At 36.1% G+C, this 21,671-nt stretch overlaps 1 protein-coding gene across 4 annotated transcripts in view; it reads left to right on the top strand.

The window, feature by feature from the left end:
- LOC148837685 (ceramide transfer protein) overlaps positions 1 to 21,671 on the top strand; it is a 59,626-nt gene that overhangs the window by 5,510 nt on the left and 32,445 nt on the right. For all 4 annotated transcript variants that reach the window (XM_088910144.1, XM_088910143.1, XM_088910142.1 and 1 more), the window contains exon 3: positions 15,992 to 16,108. In XM_088910144.1, coding sequence (XP_088766270.1) covers positions 15,992 to 16,108 — 117 coding nt within the window. The remainder of the gene's footprint in view (positions 1 to 15,991; positions 16,109 to 21,671) is intronic.

Below are 21,671 nucleotides of genomic sequence, written 5' to 3'. Positions count from 1 at the left end.
TTCTCATCTTGCCTTTATTTTTTCCTATCCAATGCACTTAACCCCTAGGTTAAAGATTATTTCATGTACTAGTATGTGATGCAGTTCAGTGAATCTTCTATCACAATGACCTATAAGACTTTTCTTGGTTTATACAAATCTGAATCATTTGACTTGGATATGCTACAAAGGACAGCAAATTTCAACTTCTCACTTCTCAAGGTCATTACCAGATATTTGTGGAGGTGTTAATGAGTAATTCTAGGTCATTAAAACTTCATCCAAAATCAAAGATGGCTCTGATTGGTTGCAATTTCAGTAATCAACATGTAACTCAGTGTAATGAAATTGAAAATCTACTCGATTGTTACTTTTTTGTTTACTTTCAGAATGCTACAAAAAACAGTGTGCCGTACATTTGACCTGTGGATACTTTGGGGCATTTTTGGTTTACTCACAACCATACATTTTCTTCCATGAAATATTCAGCTTCTTCATTGACTTTCTGTATTTGTCAGGGTAAATGGAGACGTGTTGTTCTTTCATAAATTGATTTAGAGGATGTCTTATACAGTAGATTTGTTTCATATAAAGGTTATAAAAGTTTTCAGTGATGTGAAACAGTTAACCTAGTTTAGTTAGCAAATGATAAACAAATTAGTTGTCAATTTATATTGTGGAAATGTTGGTAATGTTGTAATTAGTTAAGTATTTAGGTATTCCAAAGCTAAAAAGGAGCCATTATTAAAAGTGTAACATTGCAGACAATGGAAGTTGATTTCTAAGCAGCACAATTCAAATTGTTATACCTAAACAAACCTCAGGATGATGCTTTTATCAGTGCTGTTTTTGAAACTTGGCATTTTGGATTTTTACATCTAGAAAAATTGATTCATTTATACAGTCATATGCCATTGACTGTCTACTCGGGGAGCATGTGGTATAGCTGCACTGCAATTTAATTTAAAGCTTCTTAGAACATACATATTTTGCTTTTATCCAAAATGAAGGGAAGGTTTTAACGTTCTCCATTTGTTCATTGTTTTGGTGTTTTGTTACACAAATGTTTGCAGCCTGTCTGGTGCTTCTCCTGCTAGTGAAACATGAGAATGAAGAACTAGAAGTGGAGGAAACAAGAAGTCAAATAGAAGCTGTGGTGAGGCCAATCAAGTCTGCACTAGCAATTTGCAGTTCCAGCAAAACCCCATTACACAAGGCACATTTCGTTCTGTAGTGCAAACGCACAAAACGTGACATGCTTCTGTTTTGAAATCATTGCTGTCTATACCACTATTGGTTTTGTAAGATTTAGGATGATTTTTAATCGGTTTTAATACCAGCCTTGCGGAGATTGTAAAAAAAACCAAATGCACACTTAATCATGCGCTAGGTTTGCTTAGTTATTGTACTGTTTGGAATTCTCGTTGCCAGCCATTCGTCTCCGACGAATATTTCAACGCCTGTATGTTTATACCAATTTTTTTCTGTTTAATGTGATTTTATTGGTGAAATGTATCCTCGTTTTAGCATTTCATGTTAAATTAATGTGAATGAGAACTCACTTCCATTGCCTTTAAAGTCTTCAAAAATAATTTAAAAGTGGTGTTAAGTTTAAAAAAAGAATGACTTAACCAAGCTTCTCCGGTGTGGAGGAGGCCATACAATGGCCAGCAGGCCACATAAGGCCAGATCGACAGTGTAAGGCAACCAGCAGCATCTCCTTCTGTTAATGGTCTTCGGTGACCCTTACAGCTTCAGAGCACATCCTGAAAAAGCATGTCTTCACCAGCTGTCAGACCCTTTTCAGATTGCCTTCCCTCTTTGAATAGTATATTCTCCTGCCATTGCCACCACAGACATGCAGAAACGCTGGCCGCACACTCCCCCATAACATTTACCTAGTAGTCCATCAGAAATTTTCCAGGGGGAACTTATGAAAGGAAAATATTGAGACACAAGATTAAACAGAAAGTTGTGACTAGCCACCCCTTACTTAGGCAGTAAGCTGTTCAGCAATATTATATAAAGCATTAGTTATTAAAGACAAGAAGGAGAACATTCTGATTTATACTAATACAGGTTTTTAGTAATCGATATAGGAATCCAGCCAATTTGACTCAGTGCTGTAGAAACAAATTCAAGCACAATGCCATTCTAAAAATATTGACGTCAGCTCGATTGTTCTTGAAATTAGAATGCTTCAACAGTGTACACAGAAGATTATCACTTCTTGTGAAGAATAGGGCTCAATGTATGACACAAAACGTGAGCTAACAACTAGAAACCGATGCACGTTAGGCCTTTGTTGCTAGACAAGTTTGATGGGGGGGGGGGAATGCAAATAACCGCTAAGGTGTTGAAAACTGGAAAAATGGAAAGATGATAGAATATGCAAAGCAGCAAGCAGCAGCAGGTTTGCTTGGGAAGACTGAATTGACAGTTTCTGGGTCCTGCCTTGATTTGGATGTCAAGGCATTTCATATCTAAAGAGATGACAAAATATCCCTAAACATGCACCTTTCCATGGCATATAGCGCAATGGACCATTTTATATTAATACATATTTGTCAAAAGTTCCACTTTAACTGTGGCTTTCATTTATATAGTTTAGGAAATGTAACCTTTATCTTCCTTCAAAGTACACTCCAGCATGGTAAGTGGCTAAGGCAGGATTTCTTTATAGTACTGAAGAAAGTGTCTATAGAGGCCAGGGTCTGTAATGGGGTCAAGAACCTATGAGACATAAGTGAGCATTCCCCTTATGAAAAACAACCTTCGTCCCCGATTTTGGGATCAAGAATGAGCTAATATTTTTCCTTTGATTCAAAGTATTTGCTAGGTTTCATCTTGCTGCTTTCTGCTTTGCAATATAAATGCTAGTTTTAGTGAATAGATTCACATTCTTATATCAACATGAATTATTTTGTTTAAAATAAGCCTAGCAAAGACTTAATGATTTTTTCAATGGTTAGATGTAGCACTTGTGCTACAAATAAATATTGTTTGCCATATTGGCTGGCAATAAATGTAAATATTTTTTTAGATAAACTAGTATTTTTCCCCTTATTTAAGCTAAGGGCATAATTTAGTTACCTGTCCACTATTCTTCTTTCCTTAAAATACTCTACTTATACCATAAAATAGAATAAACTAATGTCTGGTTCTACACTGGAGCAAATGGCAAGACCTGATGATGATTCTCTTCTTTACCACAATAACACATTTATTGTTACCATCTGAAGAGTAGAAAAAAATAATACCTCTCTTGTGTGCCCCTTATGGTGGAAAAGCTGCAAGTATATATTTTACATGCGGAGAATACAAAGAATTGGTTTTATATTGTGTTGTTTTAAGCTTCAGTTACTCTGTCATGGGCATCAGAGTGTTTGTGAATTTCTTGATTATCATTTTCTGCAGAATTGGTATCATTTATTTCTCCAGTCGTAGCTAGTAACATACTTGGTGAAGTGTACACTAGAACTTTCTAACAAGGTGGACATTTTTCTGGGCTGTTTTAGAAGGTTTGCTTTTTTTGGTTCAGCAAATAACCTCAGTGTCTGTAATGAGGAAACATCTAGATTCGGATGGCAATGGAAAAACTGAGTTTAACCCTGAATTTTTTAGTGTTTTGGCATTAAAAAAAATATTAAAAAAAAATGTTTTTGTTGCTTAGTAGTGAGACAAATACTGATAAATAAAATGCATCATTTTGGTTTTGTTTTAAGGAAACATGATGGCGAAGATAGCACAGCCAGTACGCTGTTATCTTCCTATGCAGCCTTCTGCTTTGGATACTTGAGGTACTCCTGCTTCAGTAGCCCACCAAATTGAAAAGATGTTGCAGACAAAGTGCCTTCGCACATTGTTACATATTTAAACATTGTTTAGGTCCCCAAACCAATAACTTGTTTATCCATTTTAGAACTCTGTAAAAGCTCCGATATAGTTTCGCATATCAATATAAAGACTAGTTTTAAATTTATATCCACACAGATGTAATACGTTCTGTAGACTGCAGTGATCTTGCAGTGCACCATGTGGAAACCCTGACTCACTGGAGCAAGCAGGATAAGCTAAAGAATTCCTCTGCAAGAACTATTTTATCACTTTATGCAATACTAATCACAACATTGCATATGTCTGATTTATAGAGGGTCCTAGCGTTGAGCGATATTATTGATACAGCTGTTTATCACTATACATTGATAGCATTGGGCTTCAATCAATTTTTTCAATTATAAAGAGACAAAATTAAAACTTGCTCTTGATCTTGAGCACTGTATTCATTTATTGAGTCAGTATCACACTTGCATTACACTAGGTAATCATTCATCAGTTACTGTGTAAAAGCCATGGACAACTGCAAATTGTTTGTAAAAGAATATTTAGTACCAGGCTAGGCACAGTGAGCCACCTTCCATTGTCTGTCTCATCTTGGAGTGGGGGAAAGGTGCTAAACCAGTTTTACATTTGAACAGCTGTCTCTTGCCAAGGCATGTCTCCATTGTGCCTCTGCTGGACTTTGGCTTTAATCATCCCTGCAATGTCATGCTCCCCTTTTGCCTGGACTTTGGAAGTATGAGGGGTTTTTAAAACTGCCTTTTAACTGATGTGTGAAATGTAAGATCAGTACCGTAAGAGTGCTTAACAACTCTCAGGGGTATAGTAAATAATATGTCCAGGAAGTATATTTGTATTGCACAGATTAGCGGTTGTTAGCTATATTGTTGCCGGTTGTTTTGTAGCTACTATTGTGATACAAACTGATAACATCACTATAAACCTAAGTAATGACACTCGGTCAAAAATCAGTAGTGTTTTTCACCTGTCGAGATGGTCTGATGTTCAGTGATAGTTAGCAGCTGATCAGAATTTCAAGTTTAATAACTATGAAGAAGCACCAGCATTAATTGAGACAAAAAATATGATGGTTTATACGTTAATTCCTTAGTTTTAAGAGCGTTTTTACAAACCTGGTCCTAGGTGAACATTGAGATATATGGCAACTACACATCAGTGAAAATGGTGTCCATAGTCTGTTTTAGTAAATTATCTGTTTCTTCTAAATTTTCTCAGACCCTTGATACTTTCACAGGACACCAGGAACTCCTGTAAAATGTCAAACGTTGGCATCCTTTGTATTTCTCACACATGCATTGACCACATCAGTGTTTGCTGGAATTGTTAAAAAACGTTTCCGTGGTTTGACAAAAGGACAGAACTATTAAATATGAACTTTTTAACAATGGATTTGAAAATAGGCATTACGTTACATATCGGCCAAGGAAACATGACCTCACCAAGATAATGGTGTCCTTAAAAAAGTACTGCAATCAGGCACTCCCAGTTTCAATTTAACAAAATGCTTAATTCTCATCATACTTATTGCCATTTGTCCTTTTTAATGATGATAAAGTTTTGCCTGTTATGTATTGTAAATCTTGTAGAGTTAGGAAAAGGAATTAAATCCGTTTAACAGTTGTTCAAAAACTCTATCTCAGACTGCATATTCGCACTGTATAAAAGCAGGACCTGATCAAATGCAGTGATTGAGTGATCAAAGGACCTCCTATGCTGTTATGCCCATGGTCACCATGAGAACATCAGTAGTACGTCTCGCACGTCACTCAGGAAGAACATGCTGGAATCGGCAAGACTGGGGAAAAAAAGGAAAGCAATATGGACAAAGTTAAAAATTTATTTTGAATGTTGCAGAGAAAAAGACTGCTCATTTTCTGTAGGGAAACTTTTATGTTGTTTTGAAGAAACTTAATTATAATGATTTTTGTAGGCCATGTACAGTAGGCAGCTAACAATGAAAATACAATAACATTTTCCCCTTATAATAAACTATAAATGATTATGTGCTTCAGTTTTACAGTTGCTGTGTAGGGTATTGCACTAGCTCTAAACCCTGTGCTCTCTTTGGCCTGTTGCTTCCTAACTTCTATTTGATTTTCTTCATTCTGGTGTTATTCTCACATCTGGGGGGGGGAAGGGTTAGAAATGCTCAGCTAAGGTAAAGTTGTATTTGGAATGTCATTTTAGCCAGTTGTTTGCTTTATTACTCAGAAAACCAAATTTAGCTGACCCCTGAATTTATTTGCTGGTTCTAAGGGAAAGGTGTTTGTATCCTAGGAATATTTAAGATAAATTTACTATGTATACAGCTGGTGTATGTACAATTATGTTGATTAGAAAGTTGTGCCAGTTGGCCAAATCAAGTCATTTGCTGAAATTGCATATTTATTTTACAGTTCAACTGTTTGTAATTACTTTTGCGATGTAGTTGAGATCAATACAATCTAACATTCTTTTATAATCTCAAGTCAGTGGCCTTACTCAGTTAAGTGTTTGGATGTGTGACCATTTCTCTGGAGTTGAGAAGTTGAGTTAATTCATGATTACTTGAACTTACACGAACGGTATGTAGGTGTCTTTAGACCTTATCTTCCTGTATTCTAGTTACGTGTTGCATCAGAACTTTATCACTGATGTGTGTAGCCTTAATTTAATTTCATGCGACTATCATGTCCCTCTTGCAGACTGGAAAAGGTGTGGTATCAAACACGTAAAGATTAGAAGCCTGGAAGATAAACAGTTGAAAATGGATTGTTCCAATTGAACCATTTAGGTTTTTTTAAATTGTATTAATGGAAGCCATTAAAACATAAATTTCACATTTCAAAGGAAAACCACTTATGGGTTTCACTGAAACCTAGAAATCGGCTGGGGTTCGTATTCATTCTGTTCTTATTGGTATAGAGTCTTTAAGCTTTACTGTAGATATAAGCATTTCTGTCATATTACAGTAGGGCTTCTGTAATTGTTTACTGTACCTGGCTGGGTCACCATGACTGAGCAAACATTTTTAAAAATGTATGCTTTGCTTTTCAGTAGAGGTGTTGGTTAGCTTTCTGCAGTGCGGTTTTTCCATGTAAAAGGTATTCAAATGTCAAATAAACCAGTGGACATAAACTCCTATACTCTTGTTTTTAGACTTGCTGGTAATTAAAAGTGAACAGTAAAACAGTCACATTTCAATTTGAATCCAGTAACTATTGATTTAATCCAAGAAAGCCTAGGATATTTTTTTTATTTTAGACATTATCTGGTTTAAGCCCTGAGCCAAGTGGCTATGTGCTGTTTTGCTTTCGCTTGACACACTTTATGTACCCGATTCCATTTGTAAGAAATGATCTTGCATTAATATGGAGTTAAAAATGTCTTCTGGATTTTATGACATTACTTGAGTTAAGGATTAACCCACCTCATAACTTTATCCCTTTGTGGCTCATAACAAATGCTCTGAGCTTGGGCCTCTGCAATAATTGCAGCTATTCTCCAGCATTAATCTCTGTTACCTGCCTCAACTGGTTTCAAGCTCCAAAGGGCACAGTTTTGAAAGCTCAGCTCTTCCTCAGTACAATAGATTATAAGATGGTAAACCATTGCAAGTGTCCATGTGCATCGTATTGATGAACATGAAGTGTGTAGCTCAGTGACTTGTAAAGCAACACGGTAGTGGTAGATAGAGGGAAATGCTGAACTCGATGGTTATAATGTTTTCCTATAACCTGAAAGAAGTTGTTAATAGTTTCTCAAAATTGCTGGTTTATGTATACCTGGGTTTATTTCTTTTTCAACTGTGCAATAATTGTATTCGTTGCAACAGGTTTCAACATACACTTTGCTGAGAAAAGGCTTTCAGAAAAATGAAAAAAATGATAGTATCCTTTACTATAAGGGGAATTGCCTCAATAATATCGAGATACATTTTGATTTCTAGGAGGAAGATTTGGGAGGTTTTCACAGCCACACTTTTGATGGCCTAACCTGAGTTGTGCTGCCCCTCATAACCCAATTATTTATATAGTTGTATTTTTTTCTAACTGATCTTGCAAAAAACAGCAATTCAGAATTCAGCTCCACTTGTTTTAATGTCCTGGAGCTGGTTGCTCCTTCCTAGACTTACTCTTTATGAAACTGCAAGTATACATGTTTTAAAACATGCATTTTCACTGTATAGACTATTGCATGATCTATAAATTCCTAGTTTCCGTTTATATAATATAATATTGGTAGCCAGGAAAATACTTAAAAAATCAAAAATAATCAGTACTTATGATGACATCATGAAAAAAATGTTCAGATTAATTTCAAAGGTTTGATAGTGTTGTGAAATTTCCAAGTTTGGAATATACCGTTCATTTACAATTCTAGATGTCAGCCACCAAATAGCCTAATGCATTGTTTGTAGCTGAGGTTTTACCGTTATGAAATCATAATTAATGTTCAATGATCTTTTTTCTTCTCATTATTTTTCTAAAAAATTGAATGTGTGCAGTTCTTCCTAGATCATTGCATTTTAGTGCTTTATGCTGTAGCTCACATCTTGATCTGCAACTTCTCAAATTTCATTAGCATGCAAGACAAATTTTGGATGGAATGAATTATTTAGTCAAGAAAGTTGGAAAGGAAAGGGAATTACTGTAGTAACTATGCAGTTGAAGGCTGTATATTTTAAAAATTAATACAAAACCTTGAAGTACTGAAATTGACCAATTTAGAACAGTCCTCAACTCTTTCATGAGTAAAATTTAACCATACAATTTGAAATGACTTGTATTGTAAAATTCTGAATCAACCCATTGATTTTTACCTTTTTCACCATTGGTTAAATGAATTTCTCCATCGAAGCTACTGTCACTGTTGGTGAAAGGTGTTTTATTATGTCAAGAGCTGGTGAAGGAAGTTTAATCTTAAGAGGATTCCTGATGTAGATGGCTTTCAGTACTGCCTCAGTGCCAGCTCATGGTAGTCAGGACGGGATTTAGTGTTTTTTGGGAGTCAGACAATGTTGAGTTCTACATTCCTTGACCATATGCTACAGGAAACTAGGAAAATAGTTCCAGGACCACCAGGAAAGTTTCATTTTTTTTACTCCAGTTGGAGTTGCAATTTGAAACTGATTCAGATTTGCTGTCAATTCACAAAATCTATAAATTCAACATTTTGAAAGACCCTGTGTTTATTTACTTTTTTAAACACGAAGTAATTATTATGAGTACTGTTAAACCTCTATCAAGGTATCAATCAAGGGACATACAGCGCGTTCGCTCAACATAGGTGGTCTCTTAATATAGAGCCCAGAATTCTAGAGTTTTATTTCTTTTCTACTTATGCTTTATTTCTGTGGCATTTTCTTTCAGCCTTTTTCAATGCATATTATTCCATCCATCCATTCCAGTCCATTTCCATTATAGGAAAGCTGCCTTTCTTGATATTGCAGCTGTACCTATACCTGGAGTCTGTCACACAAGACCTGGGCATATAGCAGGACTACAAGTTGGATAGGATACAGGGAGATGTCATTAGACTCAGTCAGAATGTCACTGGATGGTGGGAGCATACTAGTGCATACATTAAGCACAAACCGGGAGGCCATGCAAACTCCACACATAAGGTGCCCCAGTCCACAATCAATCAAGTGGCCCAAAAGCTAAGAGGTAACAGTGCTAACCATCATATTAAAGTGCCACCCTGTAATTATTAAAAACTCAAAATAATTCTAGAAAGAAAAGACAGTTTCAGTTCTCCAGACTACCTATTTAATTGCTTATTCAGTCATTCTGATGTGAGCTGTCTGAATTGCTCTAGGAGATTTGTCAGCCCACCCACTGGGCCCCCTTTTTTTGTCTTAAGCCTAACATTAAAATAAATGTGATGCTTGAAGAATTTACCACGGTGTTTTGCTTCAGACATTTCTTTTGTGCAGAGCATTAAAATATGAAGAGCAGATCTGACTGTCAGCATTAACCTAGGGCGTATGGTGGTTTTTCAAGCATGTGTGCCAACTCGGCAGTGTTTGGTAATCGAGTTTTAGTGTGATAATTTGAACTTTTCGATCTCGTACGCCAAAAATGTTGTTGGAGATTTACTGGATGTTATAAGATATCAAGGGCTGCAAATTCTGAGCTGTGAACAGTAGCACTGCTGGTGCTGTGCTGGGAGCAGTGACTCAATTTTGACAGTAATGTTTTCCATCATCTTAAAAGGGAGTTCAAGGTTATTCTGAAGAATAGTTGATTCAAGTCATTTAAGGAAACGTACTCCTCATTATTTATTAAGTTAGTCTTATATATATTTACAATGCTTAGAAAAGTGAGTTTTCCTAAGCACTGTATCAGGCCAGATAATTTGGAAGAGGAAATTTAAAAGCCCTCCAAGTCAGCCACAGATGACCTTTTGCTGATTTCACACAACTTTTACATGAAAATTTCATCTGTGTGTGTTGAATATAGTAAAACTAATTTTGTAATAGAGCATGACTGTCTCCCTGAAGCCAAGGTTATTAAATGGTGATGTTAACCAGTTAGGTTTCATACCCATAAACACGTCTCGGACTAGTCCATTAATCCGTTTACTTTGATAAATTTAAATGTGAATATGCAGCAGTTCATTATAACTACATTTTCAAAGTTAGATAAAATATATTGTCAAACATCTCTATTAAGTAACAGCCTTAACAGCAATGTCTTTCTTTAAAACGGTTTTGTATTCATACAAAAAAGCAGTTGGTCCTCTATAACAGCATATTCCAATTTCATTAGCTAACAGTAGCTTGGAAAAGTATTCGTCCCCTTCCAATGATACTCCATTAAGCTGCGTTACTGAAGATGTATACATGTTTTTGGAAAGTGAATATTTTTAATCAAAACATGAATGTATTATGTGTAATGACCTTCATTGCTAGCTTACCAATTCTGTGTACATGTACAAATGCAGGGAAATATCCTGCAGTTTTTGTGATTGTCTTTCTAACACTGTGCAGTGTGATGAAGGATGTGCAAGCCCTTACTTAGACAATTTGTATGCCTTGCGAATATGCGAGTTGTGCATGCTGTCAAATTTTCATGACAATTGCAAGTGAAGCTTGAAAGCCTCAAGTGGATGTAAACCCAGCTGTTTATTCTTGAAGGTGTTACTAGAAAGCCTGCAGGCGAAGCCTGATACTGCCTTTATCAGATCAGTTCATGTCTTTGAAAACAGATTGAGGAAAGCAAACTCCACTATTGGCAGCATATAAATGCACAGTGTGGCAAATGTGCATTTACACGTAGCAAAAATTAGGTAAGGGAATATGTAAACTTGAGAACTGCTAAGGTTTTCAACTCAAGAAACTAGACGCATTAGCTCATAATCCCAGAGGTTTTCATTTTTTGCAGGATCATATGGAAAACTCTTTTTGAGCTGTTGGATGAACTCAAAATAATGAATTGGAGCAATGTATTCCATTTAAAATAGGAGGATGTCACTTCCCTATTTTCACAGAACTCACAGTATTAATGTAAATTGAAATAGTATACAAACGTTTTTGCTTATATAGAAGGCAAGAGTGGTCTTAATAATTAAATTGATAAATATTTCAAGTTAGACAGTACAATGCCATTATACGTCGTTTCCTAAACTTTTTCCAATATATTCCAGTGCTTGTCCATTTAGGGTAATGTAATTAACATGTATTGGCTCTTGGTTTATGTATTATTAAAAATACTTATGAGCAGTATGAGTAATACTTGCACACAAAGAGTTGTTATCCTGTATATAAAATACTTATTCTTGTTATTTACTAAATGTAATCTGTTAATTTTTCAATCAGACTTTTTCAAGGTATGAACACTCTAAAAAAAGGACACGATGAGTAATTCTCATTTCTCATTATGTAACACAAAAATGAGATTTGCTCTCAACTAGGTGTAATTAGCACGGTTTACTTTTTGTATTTAAATGGACATTTAGCTGTTATACGTCATCCTTAAAATTCCTGTTTTGGTGTTACTTAATGAATATGTTGGGACGTGTCCAGAGCAGAATGTATTATTAGATGCCATTGAAACTACCAGTATTCACCAAACAATTTTCCGGAATTGCTTCAGTCAGTTATCGTATTTTGACATACTTCAAAACCTAAGGCGGATCCAGTCCGTGTTTACAGTTGTCATGGCATGTGCAGGTGTTGATTGTGAATTGCGTACAGCTGTTCATGTGCACTTCACAGTTGCCTGTGGGGGAAAAACACAGGCATTATAATTGCATTCATTAAAACAAAATGGTCAAATATATTTACACAGTTTCAGATTGATTTCTCCCATCAGGTTTTTTGGTTTGTTGATGAAAGTGGAAGTCATTATAAGGTAGAGTGATATTCTGGTTTTAGACGTTGGGGAATCAGTAAGACATCTCATTACACTACTCGCTGTGTGGCTTGCTTCAATACATCCATCCATTTTCTTACCGCTTCTTCCAATTCAGGGGGAGCCAGAGCCCGTTCCGGCAAACAACGGGCGCAAGGCTGGGCACACCCTGGACAGGACGCCAGTTCATTGCAGGGCACACACAGACACACATGCTCACAGCTAGGGCCAATTTTCCCATCAGCCAATTAACCCACCATTATGTTTTTGGACTGTAGGAAGAAACCAGAGCACCCAGAGGAAACCCTCGCGAATGTGGGGAGAACATACAAACTCCACACAGACTACACCCCAGGGCCAGAGTTGAACCCAGGGCTCCAGCGCTGCGAGGCTGCAATGCTAACCACTGCCCCACCATGCCACCCAGATTCAATGCATGCACTCAGTATTTAGGAAGGTAACATCAATGAAACTCATGTTTTACAAGTACTGTTAATTATCTCTGCACATTTTATGAAGTTTCTTTAAAGAAATACACCAGAAAAGAGCCTAGAACAGTTATTTCCTTTATGTAACCATTCATAACCAACACCTCAAAAAGTTTCAAAATCATGTTTGTGTGGGCTGCAGTAGTTTCTTGAATTCTTGAATTTCTCTAACTGATTAGATGTATAGATGTACAAGAAACTCAACCAACACAACAGTTAGGGTGGATTTAATCAGATAGTTTAAACTGATATTAAACAAAATCACAAAAAATGTGGACAAAAATAAAAATCAAAGAATCGGGATGTGTTTTCACTTTGAAATGTGACTGCTTTTGACAACGTTGGCAGACGGATCCTACAGATTTTCTGTACAGATCTGTATTGTAATCCTAACACTCTTTTATCTTGTCCTGAGACTCTGTCAGTCTGTCTGAACTAGTGTGTTGAAGTAGAGTATCTCACAGAGGCTGTGTTCAGTCATGTCATGAGCAGCCGGGCAGTTATTATTACTCAAGCACACCTTTTTATGTTACTGTTCTTATTGATTCATATTTAGCTCATTTCAGCACTTTGAACACATTGAAACTAATGAGCTTATTAATGAAATTACTATGGGATTAGTATGTACGTATCTTTGACTAGCTCTGTATGTGACTGTATTCTGTCGATACTTAGATTCCTGTTGTGCTATTATTAGAATATGCTTTTGTATTATCCTGTATCATTTTCTCTTATTTACTTGATGATGACGGGTATAAAAGCAGAAACCGAAACACTTGCTCATCTTAAATTAGAATACTGCTGGTACAGTCCAGTAAAGGCTACATTATCACTGTATTGTCTAATATTAAAAATGGAATTTATCTTAGTTCCACTCGGTTGACCATTTTGTCACATGCAATGCTGACATACTCTCCGTGCAACAGCACTCTCATTTTTAGCAGTACTTAGTCCTTTTCTAGTTTTTGTACAAAATGTGAATGTCAGTATCTTGAAGGTGGAGGCATAGCAAACTTTACTGTGTGTCTTTATAGTTTTTAAATTTGTGTCCATTGATACAGAAGCTCATTGCTGCCATCAAGAAAAAATGTCATGTGTTTCTCATAATTATGTGTAAATGGTTTTGTTATACAAATATAAAAGATACAAATGATCCTTTGAATGCATACATAACCTACTACATCGTGCAGTGACAGCACTGATACTGATACTGTAGCTCAGATGGAACTGTGTGGGTTAGTGTTTGTGAGGGTGTCCAATCCTGCAGAATTTCTGGGGTTTAGTTGAAATTTTACCATTTGTGCGTAATATGAACACAGTCATTATAACCATGATGTATCCTTAAACGAGAAAGAGTCTACCGTGCAATTGATTCCACAGTTTATAACTGAATCTCAGCTAATGATAATGTAGGTATTGTATTACAATTGTGCTCTCATGTGATTACATAAAGTACAGAATAATGTATTATCTCATTATTATGAGATACTGTGCTTCCTCATAATAAAAAGAATTAAAGAACTTTAATTACGAGATTTTTTTTTCTTGATGGCAGCATTTGAAGATATTTAAGTAGTGATATTAGGACTCACCAGGTGTTGATATTTTTAGAGCACTAGACCTAGTTCTGTTTTTTAATAGGTCTAGTGATGTTTCAGTTTTTTGGCTTTTGAGCAGACCATCTGACAGTGAGCCATACTCAGTGTTTTTTGCACACTTTAAACACTTTAAACTTTGTTTAAATACACGTCCTATAACTCGTGATGAAGCTGGAATGGGTGTCATTCCACGTTATTATGGATAATAACTTCTGTAGTTTTTTAGGTGGGTAGCTGCGTCAGCATGCGTAGGCTGCAAAGGAACAAGTAATAGGTTTATTCCATGCTGAAAAGAGAAGAAAGAAAACAACCTTTCAGTCATGGGGCCTGAAGAATAAAATAAAGTAGTTTAGTGAAGTAAAATCCGTAATTTTTTTATCTTCAAATTATTGTGCGTTGTGTTCATCAAGTGTCCAATATACCATTTATTCATTACTACATCTTTATTGTTTGAACAGCATTATCCTTTAAAGAAAAAAAAGGGTTGCAAAAAGGTATTTAGCTCTGCTTCCAGAAGCTTTTGTATCTTCCACAGGTTAACTGTAACTGTACCTATGTCTTCATTTTTATTCTTAGGAATGGATTTTAACATTTCAGTCAAAATGAATTCTGCAGGTGAAATCTGTTGCTTGTTTTGTTCTTCCTGAAAGCTGTGCATTCAAGTATAAATGGGTACTTACGGTGCGATTTAAATGTAAAAATCCTTTTTCTTCATAGTTTTTCATACTAATGTGCACATATACTTGTTCACTGTCTTTTTTAAAATGTCTGTATAGACCACCGCATTGTTTTTGTTCCTGGATTCATCATATCACTTACAGAGACGCAGAGCTCTTCAGTTGCACATGGCAGCAGCCTTTTCTCATCCAATCAGCACATTCATAAGCTGTGATCCTTTGAGAATGTGAACTGTGCAGCATTTCATTGATAAATGACTCCTTGTAATTTTAGTCCCCTCCCAAAAAGAATTTCAGGAATTTTGTTTTTCTGGGAGTCCCAAGCCAGGCAATAAAAAGACCATATGTAGGGTGTAGTTTAAAGATTCATCTCAAGAATGTAGAGGGAATTTGAGCACTGTTATAGTCCCTTAATTCTCTGCAGTTGATAGTAAATGTCTTGAGTCAAATTGTAAATATGTCTAAAATATCAGATTATTTTATGTTGGTATCGGTTAAAGAGTTAATTACTTCTGTCCTTCCATTATTTTTCGTTCTTCATTTCACTTATTGCCTCTGCACTTTTGTGTTTCGGAGCGTGGTGTTTTGAATGAAGTGTCAATATGCATATTCATCTGTTATGACTATTCCAGTCATATCTGTATTCAGAGATTTAAGTCACTTTACTTTTCATTTGCTCTGATTGCCAGAGAGAATATTTCAGAAATTGATTCTTGAATTAAATAATTTTTCATCATGCACTCAGTGTGACTAAATTAGTCTATTATGCCAACTAGTAGGGGAGTGAATCGGTTTTCCTCAAGAACCTCATTTCAGTACTAGTCTTGAAACAAAATATTGACATCCATTTCCAGCATCGACACCAGCCATTACTTCAAGATATCTTTCTAAGATTCAGATAATCAATCTGATGAAGCATTCCCGAATTCTCTCAATTAAGTAATGAAATAGAGAAAAGCTCAAGAACATGCACAGAACTACTGATTTATCCATTCCAACCGGAGTAACCAGAGGAAACCAGCTCTTTATATTTTTCTTTTTCTTTCTTTCAGCCCCATGAGTTTGACGAGTGCCGATTTGATATCAGTGTGAATGACAGTGTGTGGTACCTGCGAGCTCAAGATCCAGAGCACAGGCATCAGTGGATGGATTCCATCGAGCAACACAAGGTAAGCTGCAGTTCTGGAAACTCCATTGACACGTTGCCCGTTGCCAGCTTGACTAGTCATCGGCACTGAACCGTGTGATATGCAGTGAATAACTCTTGTGAAAGCTCGTTTAGGAAATATTCATTTCCCCATTCCAGGTCAAATGTCCACATAAAAAAAAAAAATCTCATTACTTAATTCTCAGTTTCCTCTCATCATATCCTGGTTAAGAAAGACTAGATGTTCAGGAAGCTGAGTATGGGAACAATTGATAGGTATCATTGTGCCTCAAGAACAATTTCAGGTTGCGGTGTGCTGTAAGATATCGAAAAGGCTGTATTGTGTCACTTCCACTTTGGCACTCACAACTTACAAAGCAAGCTAGATGCTTCTTTTGAAATGAATTGTGAAAAATACACATTGAGACCTGTTCATGCAATAGCTCCGCGAAGTTGCCTTCCCCTACAAACGGCACAAGCGACGCTCTTCATTTGGGAAATGCACCTTTCCCTGAGGGTTTTTGTTGCATTATACTCGCAAGTAACATCAAGGACATATTCAAGTCCAGAGAACAATTGTTGTTTTTTATGAATTATAGAACTTGTCATCGTAGAAAGTTATTTCAGAAATTGAAAGAGCAAGAAATGATGTCCTTGTGTCAAAGAATCGCCTAAATAAACCATGAGGTTTGGAGAAGGAGGGTTTGGTACAATACAGTGTCCACATTTAGAAAAAAAATACGGCTGTTAATTTGGGTTTTAACATTAAAAGGTTTTGGAATATTTTAATTGAAATGAGAGTTGGTGCTCTTACAGCTCCAGAACATTTGGTATTGTGAAAAGTGAAACATACAGCCTGACTTTTAAAATAAAAAGAGGTCTTACAGGAAGGACATGTTTTGATTGTAGATAACATAAGAAAGGATACTAACGAGGAGGCCTTTGGGTCCAACTAGCTCCTTGGTAGTTAGTAGCTAATTGATCCATGGGTCTCATCCAGCAGTCTCTTGGCTGTAGTCAGAGTATCGGCTTCAGCAACATGATTAACTACTGTAGCTTTTTCCATACCCCCACAACCCTTTGACTGAAGAACTGCCTCTGTTTCTCAGTTTCTGTGCACTTTCAAAAATTTAGTTTCAGAATAGGGGAAATGTACCCATGAAATTGATTTTATTTTTTACTCCTTGATATTGATTTTTTACTGTAAACTTTCTATGAAAGTTAATTTCAGATTTGTTAATGAGTCTGTCTGAGATACTGATGTGGTGGTATGAATGTTTATTTCTTTTAAGTGAAACAGTTTAATATAACAGAAATATGATTTAACATTAATTCTGCAAAGCAAGCACATTTCATAACTTCTACTGGAATGTGTTACTTTTTATAGTGGGTGATAGTGATCTGAAGTCATTCTTTTGACTCCAACCAGCACTCTGTCCTCCAATCAGCACTCTGTCCTGCAACCTGTAATTTATTTCAGTTTTTGCCTATAAAAAGGTGAATATCATTGAAATTTGAAATTTAAAGTCAGGGTTAAAAATTGTGATGCTATTGCTGCTTGTATTACTTAATTTCTGACTTATTCTCAATAATTACAATATTTTGTAGCTGAAAACAGTAATGTCAATTACAATGGCATTTAAATTATACAAATGTACTAGAGGAAAGCATTAAATAAGTTCATGTATCTGGACTGTGGCACAGTCTTTCCTTGAGTTAGTAGTGACTGTTAACTCAACCTTTCACACCGACCCCCTTTATTCTAAAGCAGTATAGGTATTAAAGAACTTAATATCTTAACAATAATTAACAGGAGCTTTTAAACAAAGCTGCTTGCACCAACAGCACAACCAAAAATGCAGAGAATTTTCAGCTGCATGTCTGTTTTAACATTATACTAAACCTTTACCAGCTGTTGAATATCCAGCTCTTGAAGCCTTTGAAATGTAAAGGAAAATAGTAAAGTCTTTTTTTTAATGTGAAAGACACAAGTGCGGTTTTGTTATTGTAATTAAAATCATATGGGGTCATTCATTTTGATTTTTTTGTGTAGGGTGTCTTCCATGTATATACATACTTTATAATCTAGTATTTGTTTTTTACTTTAACTCACCCTACCTTTTATTCACAAGCATACTCTAATGCTTTATTCATTGCTTACTTAGCATGTAATCTTTCCAGAAGACACTTGATCCGATTGGCATTAGGCACATTAGTCATCACAAAGTAAGTCATCAGTGTTCTGGCAATAACCACTTCCTAGTGGGATTTTACTGTAATGGCATGCTATCAGCAGCCAGTGGGGCACAGAACAACAGCCTGTAAAGTACTAGGTCAGCCCTTAGCTACGGAATGTGGTGGCAGAAACACAAATACTCCAGTAGAACTGGGAACAGAAGCAGCCGCACAGAAATAACTGTCTTTTTCATAATTAGGACAGCCCTTCTTGAGACCTAAGTAGGTTAAGATGACATGGACATATTACAGTGAAAACCATGTGTAATATTACACAATGGTGGGGAAAAAATGGTGTCATGTGGTGCCATTTCCAAAATCTGGTGCTATAAGCATGGCCAAAATGACCCCTTGAAGCCCATCCTACATCCTTTCCTGTTGTCATAAATGTAATTCCAATAAATACTTAAAGAAGCCTTTCCATACTTGCGTGATAGTAATGCAAATTTAAATAACAGATTTGAACTCTGTCCTCCAGATAAATATTAAACCATAGGGATTATTATTAACATACAAGGAAAATGATTCAATATGCTAGCATTGAGGCACAGAGAAAAATGAGTTTTTATTCAAAAGGGATAAGACTTCAACTTATCAGAAAAAAATGCAGAACTTCTGAACATGATACCTTTTGGCCTATTTATAGAATTTCTTTTCAGATACTCTTCTTTCTCTTTCACCGGTATTGTATTGCTACTTGTTTTGTATTTTTTCAAAATGTTTAATTGGTGACATTGGTCCTGAAAAAAAAATGGATTGTTCTGTCTAAATATGTGTTTTTTCTGGTAAATATCCTGTGAAAATGCCCACCCAGGTTAAGAATGGAAAAATAATACGGGACTCACTGGGAGTAAGGATGTTTACTCCTCATCCTTTTGTGCGAGTTAATGTGAGCTGTAGGGAAGTCCTGTAGACCCCTCTTCCTTTGACAGCATTTCCCCTGCTCTTGCTCACATATTCTTTACTGACTCACTAATAATGCCTGTTGCACTCGGAGAATAAATGTACTTTTACTTTTTTAACTTTTCACTATTTTGTGAATGTGCAAGTCTCCATAAGCTGGAAAACAAATAATCTGATCTTAGTCGGGCTTTGAACAGCCATTCTCTAACTGTGCCCTAGATAAAAATAGGTATTTGCTATATTTCGCTTATTTGTTTCAATGTTTATATCATGCAATTTTCTGTTGGTAAAGGTATGTTACTGATTTGCTCATAACTTTTCTACCAGACTGTGTTTTTGTTTGGGTTATATCTAAAATTGCCATTGCTGTGTGCACATGCAGAGCAGTATTGTTAATGGAAAATATTTTAAAAGTAGTGACTTTTGGGAATTCAGAATGTAAGACCATTTGTTAAAACTGGCCCGGCTGGTACATATCATTCTGACAGACACCCACGCACACAGTTATTTCTTGTCCTCATTAGCTTTGATGATCATGTAGCTAAGATGCACTTTTTTCCTGTTAAATGCCTTCAACTGTATTGTATTTCAAATTTTAAGGTCAAAATCTACAACTTGGTTCAAATATGCCATTTTTAATGTCTCCCTCTCAGTAAACCCCTTCAAATGTAAAATGTACTGATCCGTTGAATTTCAGTCCAGGTGTGAAGGTTGCTGCTTTATTTGTTAGATACAAGAAAAGCGCCACACCCTAAGGAAGGCATGCATCTTATTTATATCTCGAGATTGGGCAATCCCTTCCACTGATGTAGAGCAAGAATAGCAGAGATCTACTCTCATTCGCACTTGTACAAGTGCTTGGAAAGAATGAGTCACGCAGCACATTGCATCCATCGCTGTATGAGCATTGAATCATGATCAGCGGAGCCTTCTCAGTGCGTTTCCAGGCCTGTCACGTCCTGGCAACAAGTACTTGATACCTGCAAAGGTTTATTTCAGGAAAAGCAATCTGACCCCTGTGTCAGCACACCATTTTTAATATGACTTTTTGTTCTTAATTTATTTTTTTTTCCTATTAACATTTCCCATTCCTTAAACCATTTACGCTGTGGATTGTCTGGATTTTAGTTCTGTTTGTATATAAATCTGTCTCAGTATTATAGTATTTTCTATCATGGTTTTGTGTAAATTTATAATCCTTCAGGCTTTTCTCAAAGGGATGTGGTCACAGTTGTGAAATTTTGAACTTCATACTTCCGAGGTATGATTTACTTATAGCAAAAGGCTGCACTTGGCAGGCTTTTTTCATATGGTTAAGTTGCAGCATGTGAAAAGCAGTATTTACAGTTTAGTACAAACCCCTAAAACTTTAAACTCACTCCCTCTGCTTGTTGCGAACTCTGAAAACTGCTATTGTACTGAGACGGGTTGCATCTGTGGGTGTCTTGTGAGTTTTCTCACTTCAGGAAATGTCCTTTCCTTTTCAAAAGTGAGTCAACCAACGCCTTCAGCCTTGACCAGATACCAACAGAAGAATTCATTTGAAAGACCTTTTTACAAGTAATGCTGCTAGTGTTGCTTTTAAGTAAGGATTTTTTTTTTTTACAGATCAGGATTAAAGTGTCTTGTTTGAACTGTGAAATGAATGATTGATAAGGGAGAAATGTTTTTTTGGTGCAGAAAATGAATCTGTGTACTTGCTCCATATACATATAGATGAGCAACAAAAAATATGCTTCTTTAAAACCGAGCTGTGAACTTCCACAAAATGACCACTTCCTGTGGTTAGATGATTCACAAAGCATTTGATAGGCCCAGTTTGAACATTAATGAGAAAGTTAAAACCACCCTTTTTTAAAATAGTTTAATCGATGGTGTTGAATGCATTATTCTTCAAAAGAAAATCTGTTGATGTTGTAGGGACCTGCTTGCTTTGGTGATAAAGAGTATATAAAGAAGAATACGGGGTGTGTAGGAAGCATGGCACTGTGTAAGTGCAGGCAGAGGAAAAGGGTGGATAAGGGCCCGAGGGTACTATGGGGCTTTGACCAGCAGTAACCTTTAGCTCAGTGTTGGAGAAAAAAGCCCTCTTTTTTCCCCTTGACGCCTTACTGTGGAAAATAACAATTTGCATTGAAGTTCACACATTGAATGTTTTTTAAAAAACATATTCAATGAACTTGCAGATGAAAGTTAAACTTTTTTCTTTTAATGCAATTGCCATCGCGCTTCCAATTTCCTCTAATCGTGTCGGCACTTGAAAAGGCTATTTACTTCTACCACCTGGGAAATTATAGTGGTAAAATCTGTTAAATGCATTGCATAAAATATTTTATGCTTAAAGAGAAAAGGGACAGCTTTATGCATTTTAAGTTATTCTTATTTTCAGAATGACCTTCAAAGCATTTTGCTCAATTGCACAAATTTCTTAGTTATTTCTGGCCTAC

The sequence above is a fragment of the Atractosteus spatula genome, chromosome 3 (assembly GCF_055471065.1).
Source record: "Atractosteus spatula isolate fAtrSpa1 chromosome 3, fAtrSpa1.hap1, whole genome shotgun sequence".
NCBI classification, from domain to species: domain Eukaryota; kingdom Metazoa; phylum Chordata; class Actinopteri; order Semionotiformes; family Lepisosteidae; genus Atractosteus; species Atractosteus spatula.
This window is presented reverse-complemented; position numbering and strand designations above follow the sequence as displayed.